Source organism: Malaya genurostris, chromosome 3, assembly GCF_030247185.1.
Source record: "Malaya genurostris strain Urasoe2022 chromosome 3, Malgen_1.1, whole genome shotgun sequence".
NCBI lineage: Eukaryota > Metazoa > Arthropoda > Insecta > Diptera > Culicidae > Malaya > Malaya genurostris.
Window position 1 is genome coordinate 176,372,962 of NC_080572.1, and position 21,507 is coordinate 176,394,468.

Below are 21,507 nucleotides of genomic sequence, written 5' to 3' on the forward strand. Positions count from 1 at the left end.
TTGAAATAAACGAAATAATTAACAAATGTCTTTTCGCTGAATTCAAGCAAAACTGATAGATACACATCATTCAAGCAAAACTGATAGATACACATCATACAGTTGTTGCCAACATTACGGATGAGATGTCGTTACTATCGTTACTTCAAAAGTGAATTTTTTTGAAGAACTTATTCGGAATCATCGAGAACCATTCAAAGCAAAGAGTCCTTGGCTCAATTTTTCAATTCTCAAAACTAAAAACCTTCAAGAGAAAGGATTTGGTATTTTGACTTTCAAGAATAAACAACCAAATTTAGTAAAAATCATATTTTATTCAATGTTTATAAAATATAACAATAGAAAATTTTGAAATTCATTTTCATAATAAGAAACGCTCTTTTTACTATATTGAAAATCTCTTACTTAAATGTTTTACTGCTTAGCTGATATTTCCTTAATCTATTTGTTAGTCACATTTTTGTGCTTGTCCGAATATATTTTTACTTCTTTTTCGACGTTTAAATGGCAAAACATTGTTCTACAAAACTATTACTGAATTGGATGTGTGTACTTCCTCTACTAATTGTGCGCTATTACTGAGAATAGCATTACTATTAAATGAAACGCGAAAATAGTTTAAAATAAAAAATAAACAGAAGAGTCTGTAAAGGCTGTTCTTTATCCACCACCAAAAGAAATCATTACAGTTTACTACTTTCAGAAAACTTTCACGAAAATGCTTGATTGTTGTCATTGTCATATTATTTATAGCTGTGTTAAATATTCATTCTTAGGACACTCACTACCTTGAGTGTATAGCCTATGGAACCGCTTATAGAACGTGATTTGTAAAATTAATATTGCAATTATTTTCGTAGCGCGATAATAATGGATCGTTAAGCGATAAGAAGTTATCCGTGGTTTACTTATTTAGTTTGTTTAGCATGCTACTAAAAGAATAGCAATTTGCACAAGTTACTCGACGTGTTGCTCTATTTTTTCTATTAAAATTTCTATAAAAAGTTAGTCACGCAAAGTGGCTTCTCTTGCGGTCATTTAAAAAAAAAGGAGTGGAGGATCGATGTTTGTGGGTATGGCAATCGGCATCGATAGACGTACGATCAGGCTTGTTGACTTTTCTTAAGAAATAGTTTTACGATCGTGGCAAGTCTACTGCATTGAGGTGTCCGCTAGTGAAGACCGGTCAAAACAACAACAATCGTGCAGCATTTGTTTGTTTTCTATATCACATTAACTTTCCGCTTATTTGACGCCGTTCTATACTGCTTTTTGAACAGCTTATTTGTGGATTAGCATCAACAATACTTATTTTTCCTTGCTGTTACTTTTTGCTTTAAATCTCTCAGGTACTTAACAATTAATGATGTAGTGTCTCTTTTGTTGCTAGATGTTTTAGTAATTAAACGTGTTTGTTGCTTAAAAACTATTTGTATTCTCAATTATGGCAGTTTTATCAAAGGGGGATTTCCTTATAAAATAGTATACCTACTCTAAGTGAAATTCTTTCCTTAGAATACATGAAGAATGAAAGTACGTTTCAGCGTTGTGAATGATTGAAAAAGTAGTACTCGTTAGAAATGGAAATGAAATTTTCTGTCATGGAATGTAAAGTGAGTGTTCAACTTATGGTTCTAACAGTTAATCAATCTATTCTCTTACATTATTGTTACGATTCAAAGTTACTGTTAATATTGCAACCGATGGATGATCGCTAATAGCTATCTAAAACTGTTTTGTTGTACAAAAAGTTTCATTTTGTTGCGCCTTTTCCTCCAGCAAAGTACGTTTATTCGACGAAAAGTGATTTAGAATCAAAAAGATAAGTACTTATTTTGTGTGTGAAAGCAAGATAAATTGCTATTATCTAAATTAAAACATATGGCTTGAAATCTATTCTCATGGGAACGATGTGCCCTCGAACCTTTCTTATCATTCACTTGATTTGGATTCAAAATGGCGCCTTGTCTACAGGGGGATGGGATTGTAAGACTATCAGTAGACACATCAATTCCTGTTCACAATCGTCCCCGATAGTTGAGCAAAACGATTGGTCTGGACAATTATCTGCATCATAATGGAATTCTTCCTGATTGCGGATTTGCCCCGATTATAAGTACGAATGCTTTGAGATCTTGAAGTGTATTTTCAGCTTATTTTGTTCGTTGAGGCAAATAATCTAGGGGTCAATATAAATGCGTTTGATTGATGTAAAATCGAATGTTCCTCCTCTTCTTCTTGTCCATTGAATCTCATGCCATGAGGAGCATGTTTCAGCTTGTGTCATAAAAATCTTCATATCTACTGCTCTGATTCTGTTCTGTGACGAATAAATAAATAAATCTAAACAATTAAAAGACATATTCACTATAAAACTTGTAATATCTTAAACATTTATGCTATTCATCTGTTACTCACTCGTGAGTAGTACTTGCTATATCAACAATTTATACATTTAAACGTTAGAATGTCTCTCGTAAGGCACTGTCTAGTAAATATGTTGACCTTATTCTGCTATAGAAAACTTGAAAGAAAGCGCTTATCTTATGCTATAAAGAAATAAGGTTCCCCGACGATCAGTGCGTCGGCAGTTCCGTCAGCGTGATATCATACAGATCCTCCTCGAACTGTCGGACCTCCAGGATGAAGATATCTTCGTTGCAGTAATGTCTGATCATGTCGTCATCAATTCTCGCCGTAATTCTGAAAGTTAGGAAAATGATTTAATCAGTGGCTTTGTCTAGGTGTGCATTATAATGATAAACAGATTATATTTGGAACATCGAAGCTAGTTTCAAACATTACTCGAATCATGCAAAAAAGGTATAGTTCCGAACAAAAATGCTGGGACGGACTATTTAAAACTTTGTTAGCATTGTTAGCATCCAGAGTCAAAAGTGCTTTTCATCTTGCGACTTTTTTTTAAATTTACAATGGTTTACAATATACTATTTGGTAATCTAAACGATTTTCTGCAAAAACTAGAAATAGATATATTTCCATAAAAGTTACATCAAACGACATGCAAGTTTTGAAATGTTAGATAAGGTCTTAAGTGCAAATAACAGTTTCTCTTTGTTTACTTTCTCTTTCGATTATTACGGTCATATCGACAATCCCTCTTTCTAACATTTTACAACACTTTCAGGAATAATGACTGAAACCATCAATTTTCGATCTACACTTCAGAACTCGTTGGAAAATACAGGAAAATGCCGTAATAATTGAAAGAGAAAGTAAACAAAGAGAAACTGCCATTTGCACTAAGGACCTTTTCTAATGTTTGTCGAGAACTTGAATAAAGAATATGAGCCGTTACAACATTCAACAACGGTTTATATTTCTCAGTTGATTTTTCAAAAGGGCGTATAAGCAAGTGACAGTTTCTCTTTGTTTACTTTCTCTTCTATTAATTACCAAGCGGTTTCCACGTGTATCACTCAACTCTTTGCATGAAATGATACCCGAAACTTTCGACTTTCAAACAGAATAGTGATATCAAAGAAAATCTTTTTAATCACATCACAATAATCGAAAGAGAGAGTGATTAAAGAGAAACTGTCACTTGCTCATACGCCCTTTTGAAAAATTAACCGAGATTTGTTGGAAGGAAGTATTGCGGTTGTGTCATGCGGGTTTTTGTATGCAATAAAACTCAGTTCATGATATGAGTCCATAACATGTGTCCTCTTCATTGGTACATTGGTTCATCCTATTCGCAGAAACAAACATAAAATATTTCAATATAAAGTTAAGAATACCCCATCGTGCATGCCCCATTAAATCGAACACAATAACCGCTTCCGAGTTTGAATTAGTCGTTGCAACTGATTCATAGATTTTTTTTCGATTTCAGTTTTAGATAGTTATCGATTCTACATGCAATACGAACAACATAATCTTTTAAGAGTAGTTTCGAATGAACGTTCGAGTATTATATTTAAAACAAGATAGAAACAACGTTTCTTTTACAACTATTTTTATGAATGACCCTTCGCGAGCCATCCGGAATCCTTCTTCAAAGTGGATATTGACCACTTGGATATATTAGGAACGTTTGTTAGAATTGTACTGCTTTGTAAGTTAATCATAGAGTTGTGAACTCGAACATCAAAAATCTCCATGAACGTTGTGATTCGTGCAGCATTAAACAAAAGATGCCTGCCAAACGATAAAAAAAGCTGTACAGTCCGCACCAACAGTATAAATTTAGGGGTTTTTTCGGCTAGCGAAGTAAGCTTTCCCCCTTTGTTTGGGTTTCGCTTTTATTTTCGTTTGTGGTGAGTATTCAAGCAGTTTGCCTAGGTTAGAGCTTTTACCGTTCGTACTAATCCGCTGTGAGTACCCGATTAAAAACGTTAGTTGTTAGTGTGAAACAGCACAAAAAAGCATTCGCTTGAAAGGATGAGATGAATAGATGAGCAAATTTTGACTACTACTGAGGATAGGTCTGTGGAGGAAGATTCATTATGCAGAAGGAAAGACAGATAATGTGAAACTACAAATCGAAAAGATATGGTTTCGGGTTCTCGTACCGAGAGAAGGATTGAAGTAACACAACTTACCCTTTCTTATTTTTGCGATAAATGCTATTTATTCTCGACGTCGAAATTTTGAATTTATTTTCAATCTGGAATAGCAAAGAGAAAACACCATTGTAGAGGGACAGACAGATCGGAAAGTCTGCGTTTTGTATCATCGACTCAGCCAACGTAGGAAGTCTGATCGAAGCTACAAACCGGTCGGATTTTTTTTGTTGTAAGATTGGTAAAACAAAATACTTTTTCGCCTCCGTGATCATTATCATTGAATTCGTTTTCTTTGAAATCAGAGCGTGGATGACAAATTTGGAAAACTCTGTGCCAATAATCAAATTTAGTGTTGCATTACCTAATTCTGCGAGCAATCAATGGGCTTTGGACAAGTGGCGCAACCAATTGTATAAACTGATAACAACATAAGTGACGTCTTTCTATTTGGCGGGGAAGAGGAAGTTTACAAAATACAAACGACATGACAGATGAATGATGGTAATAATCTGGCTTCCGGGTTCGTTTACTCCCTGCTGCCGGAATAGCGTTGAGTGCTTTTTGGTGTGTTGTTGAGTCACATTGATTTTTGTTTATTAATTAGCATAAACCCAAAACATAAGCGCATTCACATTCACTCGGGAAGGTAACATATAAAGATAAGGCGATTGGTTGATTTTTTTTTGCTTCATGGTTAATGCAAACCCTTGCTCTCAAAGTGTAGGAATTAGTGTCTAAAACGAAGGAGGTATTAAAAATTGGGTGCCTGTTTTTTTTAAATTTATTTAGTTACGAAACCGCCGCTGTCTTAGTTTAGGCTGGTGTCTTCTAGTGTGCCTTAATTAATTATTAAACAGAAACACAAAGCGGATTAATGAATAAATTGGTTATTGGCGCAAATATTTCCGATTATCCTGTCAATTTCTCTTGTGTTCAGAAAGCAGATTGACACGGTTGTCAAGCTAGAGCAATGAGTTCACATTGGGCCGACATCTGTGTAACCTTTTTCCTTCTCCAGGATTTCAAATACAATGATACTACATTCCACAACGAAGGTGCATTGAATTCACCGCAAAGTAGGTGCAAAGAAGTAGTGTTGGTTTTTGTTTGAATCATGGAATTCCGGAAAAGTATTTTGCGTTTCCAAAATGTTTGGTTTTGCCGAGGGAGATAATCAACTTACAGCGTTCAAAAGTCCGACCGTCGAAGGCGGGACTACATGCAGAGGTGTGTAAACATCTTCGTTGTCCTGTCGAACGTACAGCATAACCCGCTCGCTCAGTGGCGGAGTCATTCGCTGTCGTTTGATCTGCGACCCAAAGTCGGACATGTTTCCTACCATTGATCCATCCATGATGATGCTAGGATCCTTCTTGTCCCTGTAATGATATGCGAAATAAACAAGAAATAATAAAAAAGGGTTAAGTGAATTTACCAGTTACTAGATAAGCTCGTTGCGAGAGACAATATTGGAATTTGTATCCGACTTTTTACTCACGTGTTAACATCTGGCGGGAAGTGATTGTGAAATTTGAGTGTTGGCGTTGCGGGTTTGTTTGCGTGCAGTAGAAATGGTGACTTGACGTTGTCGGAAGCCCCGGAAAGGGAATCGGCATCGTGCCCGTAGAATGGCAAGTCCATTGACGTAAGCTGTAGAAATGGTACATTGGTATTATCAGAACGCCAACCATTCATACCTTCACGTCCTACCTTATCGATGTCTTCCGAAGGTGTAAACAATACCGGTGGTTTCATCAGGTCACTCATCGTGTAGAACTCAGATCGATCAACGACGGGATGGTACAGCTCGTCCAGTTTTTTCCGGCCAGTTGCTGTCATTTTGCGTTTCGCGGCTCGCCGTTCCTCATCGCGCGTTTTGCGTTCAGCACCCTGATTGCATGTGAAGAAACGAAAGAAAATACGCGCTGTTAATACACGAAACAGGAGGGGAGGAACCGTTCAAATGTCTCATTCACTGTGACCGACTTTGGCATCGGGATTGTAAATTGTATGATGAGGAGAGTAGTACCTAGCAACGAGCGGAAAATGCCCGCCCTCACTGCAACGGTTAACTCGCTTGGAATTCGCTGGGAACCGGTAAATGAACACAAGCATTCTAAACAGATATAGATATTTTTCATTTTTATATACGTGCATGAGATTATAGCAAAAGCTTATCTTCATTAAAAATGTGTAAAATATTGTTGCATCCTTTGGCATGGAGCTACAGGTAGACATTGCAGACAAAGTCCATTTGCATCCCCGTAGTAACCGGCGCAGTACCAGCGAGCGTACAAAATGGAAATTTTATACCGTTGTCAGTCAGCTGAAGTAATGACTTTTCAAATGATTTTATTAACGCGCTCCCATCTCTGCTCTCATGCCTGAGCTGTTGCAAAGTGTCATTTTCGCTACGCAACGTGACAGTGGGTATCGTGAGAGAAGTTCATTTCAAATTTAGTTCAATTGAGCTATACACGATCAAATTGGCAGACGCTGACACGTGATGTGATTGTTGTTATATCATGATTGACGGAAAACTAATTGAGATCTTTGCGTTGCAAGTGTATCAACATGTAAATGACTGTCGAAAATAAGGTGATCGTAGCATGCTTCGAACATGGGAATAGCTAGTTATCAAATAGTGACAGTTGCGTGTGAAATTTAACGAAACGAAAAGTGATGCATTGAAATATGTTATTAGTAAGTAATAAGTAGTCATCTCATTCGTCGGCAACAATTCAAAACATTTAATCCGAATCGTTTGCAGTTTTTTGTTTCCTTCATATTGTATTTGATAGGTCGTTTGCCCGTTCGAAACGATACTGTCAGAAATGTGCCTTTCACACGAACAATTGAAGACAAACACGAGAAAAGGTCCTAAGTGCAAATGAGAGTTTCTCTTTATTTACTTTCGTTTTTGATTATCTAAAATAACGACTGATCGACTTTCGATCTGTAGTCAAGAAATTGTTGGAAAATACAGGCCGAAATTGTTGGAAAATATATGCCGTAATAATTGAAAGAGTAAGTAAAAAAAAAGCGAAATTGTAATTTGCAATTGAGACCTTTATTGATGTGCATCGAGAATTGTTCTCTCTGGTTTTGGGTACTCCAGTAAAACGTAGGGGAATTGTATCAGTAGTCGTCGAGACAGTATACTATTCTCGGCCTACAAACAACGGATTGTGCTGTAATCAGTCCTGTATGTTAAAACGCAATTCTTCTCTTTTGTTATAGTGACGCGAAAGTTTTAAGTGATTGATCCTATTTTGGTCTTATCTATTAAGCCAATATATTCAAGATCATTACATGATTGGCATGATACTGAAAAGTAACATTCATCTGAATTGAGCTGGTTCAACCAGAGAGGATTTCTAGGATCGGTTGCGCATGGCAAGATATGGCCATGGTTTCAGTCTCTCACTATGCATTGTGAGGTCACTTTAAAGAAAAAAAGTGGTTCCATTCATACTGCTAGTCGGTTGGGATTATTTCATTCATCCGCCACTGAACTCTAGAAACAGGTCAAGGAAGCTTCCCTCCAAGATAATTGACACTCAGCATGTGGTAGTTCCATAAGGTAAGGTAGCGGAAGAATCTTAACTTTCACATGAGATGTTCTAAGCGTTCGTGACAGCATATTGTTATCATTGCACATGCAGTTTGTATCGGTAGGTGGTTGCTGTTTGAATATTTAAAATTGGTACTCTGTCGGTTCCCGTTAGACGGTAACGGGTTAGAAAGTTATCGTTCGGAGTTCAACACCACTTCAAAGCGAAAGAATCAACGATGATTGATGGTATACTAATTGAGTGATTGACACAATAAACTTTGCTTTCATTGCACACTCCACATTGAACATTGTAGTGAAGTTTATGTATTAGCACGGTATAAAGGTCGGCTAATTTCATTCTTGAACAATAAAGAGATCATTAGGTGCTGGCATTAGTGTAGATGAATCATTACGAAGCTCTTGGGGGCATGAATGTACAGTGCACACAAAGGGATGCATAAAATGCGCTCGGACAAACAAAGATCTCCTATGGACCGGAACGCAAATGAAAAGGAGGTTACAAATGGGCTTATAAAATTTAATTCTCTTTTCATTGGCTGAGCACCGTTTGTTCTTTGATGCCGTTGTGATGCAATAAACCGCACCGTTGCAATGATTCAGGTGGGCGCTTAAATTGCAAATTACAGCATAAAATATTGGATTGAGACAACAGTAGCTGGTGATGACTTCCTTGGTCGGAAACCACACAGTCGTTAACGCATCTAGGTTCCTACTGAAGGTAATTTAAAATTTTATAGTTTTCATTTTCGATTAGCGATGAAAGCTTGCAGGCATTTTTGTCAGGTTGCCGACGGCAGCAGGAAAGATGAGCGCGACACTTGATAAACATGTAGATAAAATTCCCGTTAAAGATATCGACAGTTATGCATGTGGACACGGGTTTCTTCTTCAAACGGTCCACATCAGTGACGGTTCGCTATCACAAGGATCACCGAAATTTGGAATAATTAGATATTCGGTCCCGTTTCCCGCATGCGCACGGCAAGGCTAGTTGACGGACGTAAATTTTCACCCCATATTTCCATGGCCAATTGCAAACCCTGAGGCAGCAAACGTCATTCCACCTGTTTTTCGGATTGTGTCCCGCCCTTCGGCTATCGGCGCACCATGACGAGTTACTTTTTCTGTTCTGTTTATATAATTCGCCAGAGCACTGATTGTTCGATTTATGGTCCCGCGTTGATGGCGCAGTTTAATGTTTCGAAATTGTTTAGGTTATCATAGGCTCATTATCTAACACGACTCACCGATAGACCGATAGAAATACACAGGCACATTAATCATATGAATATTTATATCTCCTCCTTGAGCCTATTTGATATCGAACCAAATGATCGTGACTACTGACAGTGTCGCACTGGCAGGTTTCAACACAGTGCCATGTTAGCTCGCTACTGTAATGCCTCAAGGATTGTTTGACAGCTGATGGTTTTGACAAACGTGTCGAAGCTGAGCCCACTCGAACTCAACTTAAAAGAAACAATGCATCTTCCTAATCTCGTTGATTATGGATAAGTTGAGCGCAGAATTGCAATCAGTTTCGGTTTTGGCCGTCTTTTGTAGGTTCCGGCGTGATCTCGTCCAGTCAATTGCCTTCCCGATTCGTTACATGAATAATGGGATTTTAATAAACATTTACGGTATATTTTCTGCCTTGTTTCCGAATACTTCCAGTTAAAAACCAGAGCCATAAACATTAAGAGGCCTCTTTGTTTTTTTTGCGCATGTTGCATGCGCGCTTTCATGTTCTTTTGGCGTACATTTTTTCGCTTAATGCAAGACATGTAACATGCATACATATGCATGCACGCAATTATTGGTAAGCATGAGAATTATGTTGTCTTACATTCATCATAATCATCTTCCCTTTTTCGCTCTGCTTCCTGGGTCAGATAATGGCACGTCCAATTCATGCTGAAGCTTCTACCTGGGCATACCGGGTGATGCCCAGATCCTGTACACTTTGGCCTCTACTGTGTGCTGTTTTTTTTTTGTAGACCGGAATCGCTTCTCTTTGTTCTCGAAGGTGAAATGCGCTTGACCTGCACTTATTATTTACCATCAGAAAATTGCGACAGTAGGAAATGTTTCCCTTAGTTGTACTTACAGAATCAGAAGCCTTAAACACTTACTGACACCACTGGACTCTAAGTTATGACAAAGAATTGCACCAGACAATTATCAGATTGACACTAGTCGGTAATTGATGTCTCCAGTAGTTAGCTACGTCACACGACACGTATCGATTCTGACAGCTAGGGAGACAATCAGGCCCACTGCACCTAATCTAGTGAACACTCATTACCATCAGTGGCGGTGGTGGCGATTTCGCAAACGGTGACGATCAAAATGATTTGCATAAATTAATGATAAATTTTTATGTAAAATAACTTTAATATTATTCCTCGGTTTTCAGTTTTACAATAGCCATTTAGCGTCTGGCTGTCGCGTCACTCACCGATGTCAAGCGCGAGTGTTAAGTTCTCTGCCTTCGGCACGACACATCCGAGTTGCAATATTTATTAGTTTTAATTATAACTAGTAAAACCCTCTTCTACCCGACCAATCGCAAAATATCGTTTAATTGAGCTATTTATTTATTAATTATTCATTTTTATCGGTTTATCATCTCTGCTTGTTTTCATCCTTTCGCGTCGTTTCGCGTCAAACGCCATCTTGGTGTTCATACATCAACCAGAGTCTGGCGAGCCGTTATCGCGCGTATTTGAGCTGGATTAAATTGCATAAAATTTCATATCAAACTTTTTTTTTTCCTCTGTTCCTCTCTCTCACTCACTACATCATATCCAAACGGTGAAAAAAAACGCAAGGTGGTGTGTGGGGCGCGTCGGCGACGGGAAAACATGACTGTTCGATATATCTTCGGTTTTCTGCGAACCGGTGCGACGCGTAACAATTTTTCAATAAATTTTATTGAAGCGATAATGACTGCTAGCCGTGGTGAAGAGTTCTGAAAAGGAAGCAGGTTACAGTGATAGATTGAGCGGAGGCCCGTAGCTCATTGGCGACAACAACAACAACAACGACGACGACGACGGCGACGACGCCACTGCCATTGCTGAAGTCGCTTTTTTCTGTTTTCATTTTCGCTAATTAGCTCTTGATTTGACTTCCGTTCTGGGCTCCCCGAACGCTTGGTTACTTGTAATCAGTCGGATGAAAAGTAGTCCCCAGGCGATGGAGGTGACAGGAAGGACGGGGTACCGATGTGCGTTGACATTTATCACATTAGGCTGCGACATGTACAACTAAGTAGCGCAGTGTCCCGAACAGGTTGGTAAATGTTATACCATTTTTTTATCTGGCAGGTTCACTTATCATTTCTACGGTTGGTGGAGTGCTTGACCTGCTTTACATGGGCAGTCTCGCCGTCTATTGGCTAAATTTACAAACCAACTACGCAAGCGATCGGCTAGAAGGTACGACTTTTATTTCCGGTTATTTGAAAAGTGTTTAAGAATATTTAAAAAACCTGCGCGGTATATAATAGTTACGAAAAGAGTTGTTTTTGGCACATCATACAAGATTGATACAAATCCGCAATGGAAACTGCCTTAAAAGTATTCCCAAAATATTTAAAAAACGAAATAATATGAGTAAAAATTAAATTATCAAGATTTAAATTGGGTGTTCAGCCACAAGTGGTGACTTTTCAGCTCTATTATATACATGATTTGGTTGTTACCATGAAGACATCATTTGCTTCCACAATTCTGAGATTTTTGTGTAGGGAAAATTCTAAACCTACTTGTGTAATGGGGAAAAGGAACTTATATACTAATTTACTAACTAATACAGAGAGCGAATCGATTCAATTGAAGATAGCATCGATTTTTGTCGGAATTTGCTTATAATATTATGTGACATTACATCTAATGGTTCTATATTTGTGAGTCTGTGTAACTCATTTGTGCTAAACCAGGGAGGACGCTTCAAATTTGAAGCGTTTTCTTCCTGGTGGAACAACAACTTGACCAAATTGGTACTGCATAAAGCATGGCTGGTCTGAAAATTTGTTTATAAATTAACAATTTGTTTTTTAGACAGAGCTTAGAATTTCTGTTTATAAGAGGATATAAACATTTAATATATTTATTACACTTTGCCTGAATTCCTTCAATGTGATCCAAGAAAGTGAGTTTTTTGTCATATGTTAAACCTAAGTATTTAGCTTGATCAGACCATGTCAATTCCAAGCCATTCAATTTGAGAATGTGATTATTGTTTGGTTTAAGAAAAGAAGCTCTTGGTTTATGAGGAAAGATAATTAATTGCGTTTTTGCTGCATTTGGTTTAATTTTCCATTTTGACAGATAATCACTGAAAATATTTAAACTTCTTTGTATGCGACTGGAGATCATTCTTAGATTTCTACCTGTGGCTAACAGACTTGTGTCGTCACAGAATAGCCATTTCTGACAACCAACGGGTAGATTTGGAAGATCAGAAGTGAAAATATTATACAAGATTGGAGCTACGCTCGAACCCCGCGAAACACCGGCTCGTACGGGTAGCAATTCAGATTTGCAATTCTGATAGCTAACCTGAAGAGTACGACCAGTTAAATACTTCTGAATCATTTTGATCAAATAAATAGGAAACTGGAAATCAGACATTTTTGCTTAAACCTTTGTGCCAAACACTGTCGAATGCTTTTTCTATGTCTAGAAGAGCAACTCCAGTGGACAACCCAGAAGATTTATTTGCTTTTATCATGTTCGTTACTCTTACAAGTTGATTAGTAGTTGATTTTCCGATGTTTATTGGTTTTAATTCAGTACAAATGATAGATTGCTGTTTTGTCTACATTGCCAGTTTTGATTTATCATACTGACAGCATAGTAATGCCATACACACTAGAGATGGGCCAAACAGTTATTTTAAAAAAAAATCGTTAAGAATTTGATAGGTCTACCGAAAGAACTAGCTCTCCTAAAACGTTCATTCGTTCTTCAGAAATTTTAAATGTTTCTGCAAAAACCGTACGAGAGCAATTTATAATATTTCGCTTATAACGAACTCTTTAACAGTGAATGGAGTGACTTTTTTGCATGTATTTAAAATAACAATCATGCACTTAAAAACTACAACCGTTTCGAAGTAAACAGTTATTCATACACTTTCTTAGAAGTCAATCTCTTATTTTTTCTTTGAAAAGGTTTCGAGAACTATTGTTCTTCAACTGTTGTTCACTTATTCGTCCAGAAGAACTGGTTCTTTTGAACCGTTCACGAACAGCTTACCTCTCTCTTCAATACATCTCTCTAATACAGCAATGACACACACCAAAGTAAAAGTGAAATGTTACAATGAGATGTCATTACTACAGCTGAACAATGACACACTCCCAGCAGATATCTGTGTTGTAACAACTTAGGGCATGTTCAGAAGTGTTCTAGTTCCAATTGCATAATTTATGTCAGCTTTAAAATTTAAATCTGGAAATTATAACTAGAGAAACAACTGACAACTCCAGCAGCGTTTTACTCGTGTTCCAAATATAGAAAAAAAATGAATGGCAGCGAATTTCGAATGTTTCGAATTTTACCGTAGAACTGTTCGAATAAGTAAAACTAAAACGCCTTGCTGGAGATACGTTTGTTCCAGTTTCAGTTCTGTTAGAGATAAATAAAACTTCCAGCTGTGTGCTCTAATGTAGTTGTTGATTTAAAAATGTTCATGATTTGGAAGTAAAACGTGTCTTGGTTGTTTGAACCAATTATTCTGTTAATTGAAATAAAATAGATAACTTTTAACTATTAGTCTTTTCAAGATATCAAGACGCAATCAACAATAGAGAACAACATATACTTTTTTGAGAAGACGAGCTTTTCTATGGGCTACCTAAAATTAGGTAAAAAATAATTCGAGTGCCATCCAAATTTTACACACTCTTCAAACATAACTCATGGTTTGAGTTGCGTTTACTCGAATTCATAAACTGTCAAAATTTGGGTAAAATTTACTCAGGCTTATTCATACATTAGAGTAAGCGAAAAGTTTTCAAAAATTTGAGTGAAAAAAATACTTCTTGCAGTTCCGTGCGTTTCCATTATCGGAATATTCTAATCGAATTTAGGAATGCAAGAATACATCGTTATTCCTTGCCGTTTCTAGATCCGGTTTTCGAAACCTGGAATCATCAATTATAGTTGTTTTCAGTTCAGTCTAACATAAGTATATAAAAAGCATTCAATGTTGACTCCAAACCGGTCCGAAGGAAATGCTTTTGAATCACTTTTTTGCCCTTCCCATTCAAAAGAAAGAAGAATGACTTTAACTAGAATTCTATGTATATAAACATTAACGAAGAAGATTTTTTTTTATTTTGAGGGCCAGGTACTCAAATTTGAGTTAAACTCACTCAAATTTTGAAAAAAATATTTTGTTCTTATTTAGAGTGAAAAATACGATAATTTTGACTGAAAAATTAGTAGTTGGGTGGTAACTCAAGCTTAGAGTATGTGCACTTTTTATGAATTTGAGTGGTGTGTCACTTAAGTTTGACTTATGTCAAAAACATCATACTAACTAGATATCCAGATCTCACATTTTCCGAACAAATCATTGGCAACATCCTTTTTTGCGAGCATGGCGCCCTCAGACGAGCCCGCATCGAATCTCGTACATAGAAGTAGGGGAGAGAAATGTCAAATTCGTGCGTGTCCCATACAATTGACATGATATGTTGAATGTGATGCCGTGCGATGGCGTTGCTGAACTGAAAATTGATTTCACGCCAAGCTGACAGGGTCTGTTTATGTCCAGTAAGGATGTATGTAAATAACTATTTTTGAGTGGTAGTAAATAAATCACTCAAACTTTAATTTGATCGTAATACATAGGTAGCGAGCATTGCCAAAGTTGCTATGACAACACTTTGGCAATCTTCCATTTACCTAAATATTGAAGTCATCACTCGTTAGTCTGGTTTATGTAATACGCTAATCACCTAAACATGAGAGGATGCACCTTAGTTGATCTTGAGTAGGTTTCTACCCAAAATTAGAAAGCGGCTGGTAAGAGTGTAGATTTCAATTTCCGAGATACAATTTATTACTAAAATGTTCACGGGGCATCAAGTAGCTGAAAAATATTTCGCAGAAAAAGCATTTCTATTTTTTATTTTCAGTGCGAACATGTGCAAAACAATCGCAGGAACAGCTGTTTAAATTTCTTTTTCAGTACATTGTTATTGAACCAAATGTATTATCAAAAATAAACAAAATTGTTATCATTTCACTTCAATAACAATTTTGAAGCGGTAAACATTTTTAATTTGCATTGCCCTAAACTGTCCGAAAATACACTTTTCGTAGAGAGCGTTTAAATAAGTTAGTAAGTTAGTAGAAATATTGAGTCAGTAAAACTGGTTTCACGATTACTTCTTATCTTGTTTGCTTCCAAAGTATGACTTTTGAAGTATGAGTCACACTCTTTTTTTGCACATACATGGTTGAGAAAATCAACGAAAAGCAACTAGTTTTTTGTATGTAGCTCTCTTTAATATCTGTACAACTTATAACCCTACTTCCGAATTTTCCTACTAGCAGAAAAGAAGCAAATAATAAAAACAAAAACAATGATTGTGTTGTCGTTTATAGACGTCAGAGTTCTGTTAGTACCAGAGATGCCAGATCTGCAGATTTGTCTGTAAATCTGTAGATTTCGTACATAGCGCTGCAGACATTTTTTGTTGTGTAGACTTCTGCAGAGACTTTTGAAATTGTCGCGATCTTTTTTTTTTTGCTCGCCAAGTCAGTTTAGTGTATCATACTTTATAGACTACAGAGCAGTTGAAGTTATGATCACTCTTTCGATTCATATACAATCACTTTCTCGAAATGGCAAGTATGGCACTTACGCAAGTGACGTTTACTTACCACCCGGTAAGAAAAACGTTCAACGTAAGTGCTCCGTTGGTCCAATACGTTCCACAGTTGGTCCGATGACTGATCCCATTTCTCAGTGGGCATTTACAGTTCTCAAGCTGAAATGCTTCTGGTTCGATGAAGAGGCTTTTGTATTCGTTTGTTTCTTTAGTTTAATCACTTAGGGCAAGAAAAGACTATTGTAAAATTGCACTTTTTTGAACTTTTATCAGTACCTAACGGGAATACAGACTAGAATGAAGAGGCGAGAATGAAACTGTACGGGAAATGATGTTGACAAGACATTAATTCTCAAACAAATCCAGCTGTGATTATAAAACGACGGTGTCTTATAAATTTTCATCTAATAGTATAGTTTGGAATCGTTAGCTAATTCGACTGTATATCATTTTAGTAAACAATAGTTATCTTTTAAGGAAGTTAAAAATAGAAAGGATTCAAAGTGAATGCCTTGAGGTATTCCAAAACTGCTGGAGCGAGTTTTTTAAAAGAAGCCACTGAAGTCAATGAATTATAGTTACCGTAAAACTCTTTTCGATACCATATGAGTTGAGATAACTAAGTTGCACTTTTATGTGTAAAAGATTTATAAAAGACTTAGCTGTAGAAGCATGTGAATGAATAATCTTTACGAACAGTTATGAATCTATTAAACCTAGATTCAGTAGTGTATTATGAAGCGGGAAGTAACAAAGTTGCAAGTACAGCAGCTCTTCGATTATACAACGGTCATATATTTTTTTTCAATAAGTCCAGATTTTAGTACAGTATCTATCGCGTCAGGATAACTGATCATGAAAAAACATCCATACGATAATCGAAGAACTACTGTACTGTCGATAATCACCCGAGCACACACGCGGCAAAGTACCGATCGTACAGGCACGGAGTCCGCCGTAAAACAAGATGAATTAGCCGCGATGAATGAGGATTTAGGAAAGATGTGCACTGTGAAAAAAAGATACAATAAATTCTGACGGCATCATTGGAGGCTGGTGCAGATTCCCTTCTCCCAATTGTAGTCATTATCCGGTAACCTTTAGTAACTATGTTTTCCCGCTATAGAGTAACTTTTTCATGCTAGCCGTGTTCCCGATCTGGTTGAGGCCTGGTTCCCTTGTGCCATATTTACTGAGCCGGGCGGGGCGGAACGAGCTGTTCATTGCGTTTCGACGTTATTGTGCGAGATATTCCAAGAAATAAAACCGCACTGAAAAACATTTCATCGATCATGGGCTGAAGATGATGGTAATGATGGTAAGGACGATCGAGTAGCGCAGAGAGCTTAGGTGATGTACATTTGAAGAAGAAAAAAAAGAGAAAACTAGTACCCACGGGCCGTAACGTAATGTTAGATCCTCTAAACAAACAGAACACCTCGTGAATTGTTGCGGGCACTTGAAGCTCGCGCGGCTGCAGATGATAGTGGAAAGGCCAACCGCGTGATCAATCGTAGTCACAATGAAGGAGAATTTGCGATCGATAATTTATAATAAATGGCCATTCATGTGATTATGCGCACTTTTTCATCGCAGCAAGTGCTGCTGTGGTCAGGCTTCCGAAACTTTTGCGCACAGCTTTGTGATCCGATGATATTTATGATAATTGCAATTTTGAAGACCGCTTCAAACACCTGGTCTGCGGCGGCTTCTGCGGCTGCGGTAACGATCACGCTTGGTAGTCGAGGTCTCGTTGCTAGTTGACCGGTTAGAAGTAAACGGATGTGAGTTCGGTTGCGTTTGATTTGCGCGATAAGACCGGGATGTATGTTGTTATGACACCTCGGATGGCGTGAACTTTGAACGAGGGTTTTGAAGATGTATTATTATCGAGGCGGTTTCATATTTTTACTAAGACGATGCCGAAGTTTATTCTACGCCGTTGTTGTTGTTGTTGTTGTATAATGACTATAAAGCGCATGATTTAAAATGTTGACTGTTGTTTGGGTTAGGACCTGTTGGGAAGAAGTAACACTAAAGCGAAATCTATTTATGCAAATGTCCTCCGGTTGCACCATTCCTGCAGACAATAATAATTATTTTTTATCGCATTTTAAAATGCGAAAAAACAGTTTCAACATTATAACTTCATTCAATCCACAAATGGAGTCGGCGTGTGTCATTGCCTGGATATCCAGGCCCGACAACGATTGCGCCGCGAAATGGACGCGATGATCACACGTTGCCATTAGTGCTGCTGGGACTTCCACATAAAGAATTTGACTGATCTGTAAGCTGTAACTGGCGAAGGAATTCATTGCACTTTTCTTGCTCGATTCAAGCCAGTCAACAACGGGTAATCCGAAAGGTACCCATAATTAGATCATTCCTTATTCCGCGCTGATGATGCCCCTTCTTACCATGTGGACTGGTGCAAATGGACCACGCCATCAACGCAGTGTCAAGCGTCCGGGGCTATTAAAACGTAACTAACGGTTTCCCGATTGCCCTTCCCGGTGTCCATTAACACCAGTCTTCTAAAGATGCAGATTGTAGGGGGCATAGTCTTGTGTTTCTTCCGCCTGCCACGGCGACTGCACCATGCTAAAGTTTTGTTTTTATGCGCTCCCCTTTTTTGCACATTTCCTAATCGAGCACGGCCAGAGCTCCTGTTTCAGTACCCGGAGGGCACACGATAGCAGCAGGAACCGCAATGACCGATTCGGAGATGCTTCGAAATGATGTGCTAATGATCTCATTCAGCTTTCGCCTGACATTGACGTGATGAGTGGGCTGTACTTGTATCTTGCATCGTTGTTGTTTCGAGACGGGAAGAATAAAGTTACTGTTTTTTTTCGGAAACATTCTAATGAAGACCGTTAAATATCGGTTCAACTCTATCCAAACTGTTCAAACAGGAACGGAGAAAATGCTTTCAAGAAACATCATCGACTTACTAACGTTGCTGACTGTTTCGATTGGCAGATCTGCGGTATTTGAACTTAATTTTTAGTTGAGTTTTGAAATAAATTTTTTGGTTATTGTGTAAAGACCAGCCCGGTGCAAGGATAGGGCGCTCCAGCAAGAGCTATCGTAGCCAACATCTGGGGTATTTGGAGGCAAATCAGAGCGCTCAGAGTATGGTAAACAACATTCGAGCATTTCAAATCGAGTAAAAACCCTATTTCAATGAAAAATTTTTGTAATTGTTTTGAAAAATAATATATTTCGAGTATTTTGCAATGCATACCGCATGCATTTGTTAGTAATTATGAGAAATAATGGTGACGGAAGCTAGTCATACATGAAACTTTTACATATTATTTTCTATAGTTAAGATATAGCAACATTTCTTTAGGGGGTGCGTTTTACCCCATCTACCCCTACAGCTTTCAAGCAGCGAGAAATTTTTCTGTACGTTCAGGTTTCCAAAAAGTGCTACGCATAATGAAGAGAATATTTTTCTTTGGAACTTGGAGAGACGACGCTTGAATTTTAATTTAATATTGATCTTACCAATTTGAACATTCTTCACAAAATATGAAACATAAAATGGCAGTCTCAATTCATCATGGTAATCATTGATGTAATTGCCACTTATTATCTGAACTCAGTGTAATCTAAATCATTCGATAGCAAAATGCAAGTAAAATCTCTTAGTTTAACCTTAGCGCTTCTACAGCACAGTATTTTCATTGATCCATTGAAAAAATTTCGGATTTGATAAACTCGCGCCAGCGTTGACCAATACTATTCATCTGACTCTATTACACACAATCCATCAACTGGTGAACGATATCAGAACTTTTTCCCCTGCTGTATTTCTAGAATAGTCATATGCATTCCGCCAGTCATTCAGTATGCAATAATTTTGATACCCAATTAAGCACGTGGCTCGGAATGACGATGGATCAAGTATGCATGTGAAAACTTCACACAAAACAACTCGTAGCCACCAAAAGATTCTTTCAACGATCTAGTATTCCTTTCTTCGACGGCAAAGCACTTATGCAACTCGTTATGCGCCAAACACCTTTCGATGATCTAGCAAGCATAGACAACTTTTTTTACGGAAAATTCCGTTGTCCATACAAAACAACTTTATGGATTTTTCCCACTTTTCCGGCAAGTTTTTCTAATTTTTTTGATGTGCGAACCCGGTGGGGGTGAAAACTTCTCAAATAGAAAAAGAATCATCTTACGTGGTGCGATTACAAAGAATGATGTCTGCACTTTTATATATATATATATATATATAGATAGATAAATTATGGACTTATCATCTGTTTGTAGATTTTAAAGTATTTCAGTGAAACGAAACAAATTGTGGAAGATCATGTTAGAGCTTCGTTCTACGACAGAGCTGATTAGACTGATGTATAAACCGAAAGCGGGGGTCAACATAGCCGGTACGAAATTCGACGGTTTTGCTACAAATTTGAAGCAGAAAAATGTACTCTCTTTTTAGTTGTTGAAATTGCCGCACGAAAGGGCTATACGGAGAACATCGAGTATTATTGGTGTTGATATAAGAGAGGTTGCATCGAACTTTTCAAGAGATAACCTACTAGAATAGGATTGACCGTCATCTCTATCATGACAAAGTACATCTTGGATAGTAGACAATGACGCAGTTCAAACGACGTTGGATCCGAAGTGGTGCTGGTGAGTACAACCCTGTGTAAACGAGTACAACTATTTTAAAACATTGCTCGATTTAAAACGTATAAAATATTACGTTAAAATTTCGCCACAGGTAGATTTACTTTTGTTATATGTGTTAGAGGTTTGTGGCCAAATGTTCAATTGGAGAGTTTAAGATATGTGCTCGAGTGCTCTTTTTTGGAAATAAAGTTTGCTTCATTTAGAATTGGAACAAACTTTTGCTCATATTGTGGCACTCCTGGTGAACGAATTTGGAAGTTCTTGGCGCCCACGTGTCGAGTATTTTGTCTGCTTCACGTATGATTTTTGACATTCCGCAAATCGATTGTACTTTGTAAACAATCAACATGGAAGCCGAAAAAAGGGAAAAAATTGTGCACAGTTATTTGTAAAATCCATTGTGGTCTGCATCTAGGCTAGCTAAACAGCTGAAATTGTCCAGAAATACCGTATGGCGCGTTATCAAACGGTATAAAGAAACATTGACGACGATTCGGAAGCCTCAAGCCAATCGTCGGAGTGGAACTGTCGACCGGAAACTGCGTGGTAAGATTTTGAAGACGATTAAGAGGAATCCTAATCTGTCGGACCGTGATTTGGCCAGAAAATTCGGTGCTGCCCATAGTACCGTGAGGAGAACTCGACTCCGGGAAGGAATCAAGTCGTATCGAGCTAGCAAACAGCCAAATCGGACCATAAAACAGAATAGTGTGGTCAAAATTCGTGCTAGGAAACTATATGACCAGGTGCTAACCAAGTTCGACGGGTGTCTTCTGATGGACGAAGAATCCTATGTCAAGGCTGACTTCGGGAAAATCCCAGGTCAATAATTTTACTTGGCAACGGCTCGGGGGGATGTTCCAGCCAAACTTAAATTTGTTTTT

The 21,507-nt window shown here is 37.7% G+C and overlaps 1 protein-coding gene across 5 annotated transcripts in view; it reads right to left on the bottom strand.

Moving 5' to 3' along the window:
* Window positions 1-294: 294 nt before the first annotated feature.
* The window catches only part of LOC131438847 (protein grainyhead), a 454,054-nt gene continuing 432,841 nt past the window's right edge, over window positions 295-21,507 (bottom strand). For 2 of the 5 annotated variants that reach the window (XM_058609182.1, XM_058609181.1), the window contains 5 exons: window positions 6,240-6,419; window positions 6,028-6,179; window positions 5,713-5,908; window positions 4,566-4,630; window positions 295-2,703 (listed from right to left, as the gene is read on the bottom strand). In XM_058609182.1, the coding sequence (XP_058465165.1) occupies window positions 2,577-2,703; window positions 4,566-4,630; window positions 5,713-5,908; window positions 6,028-6,179; window positions 6,240-6,419 (720 nt within the window). In that variant the 3' untranslated portion in view covers window positions 295-2,576. Of the gene's footprint in view, window positions 2,704-4,565; window positions 4,631-5,712; window positions 5,909-6,027; window positions 6,420-21,507 lie in introns of all 5 variants that reach the window. The other 3 variants (XM_058609180.1, XM_058609184.1, XM_058609183.1) reach the window with 2 other exon arrangements.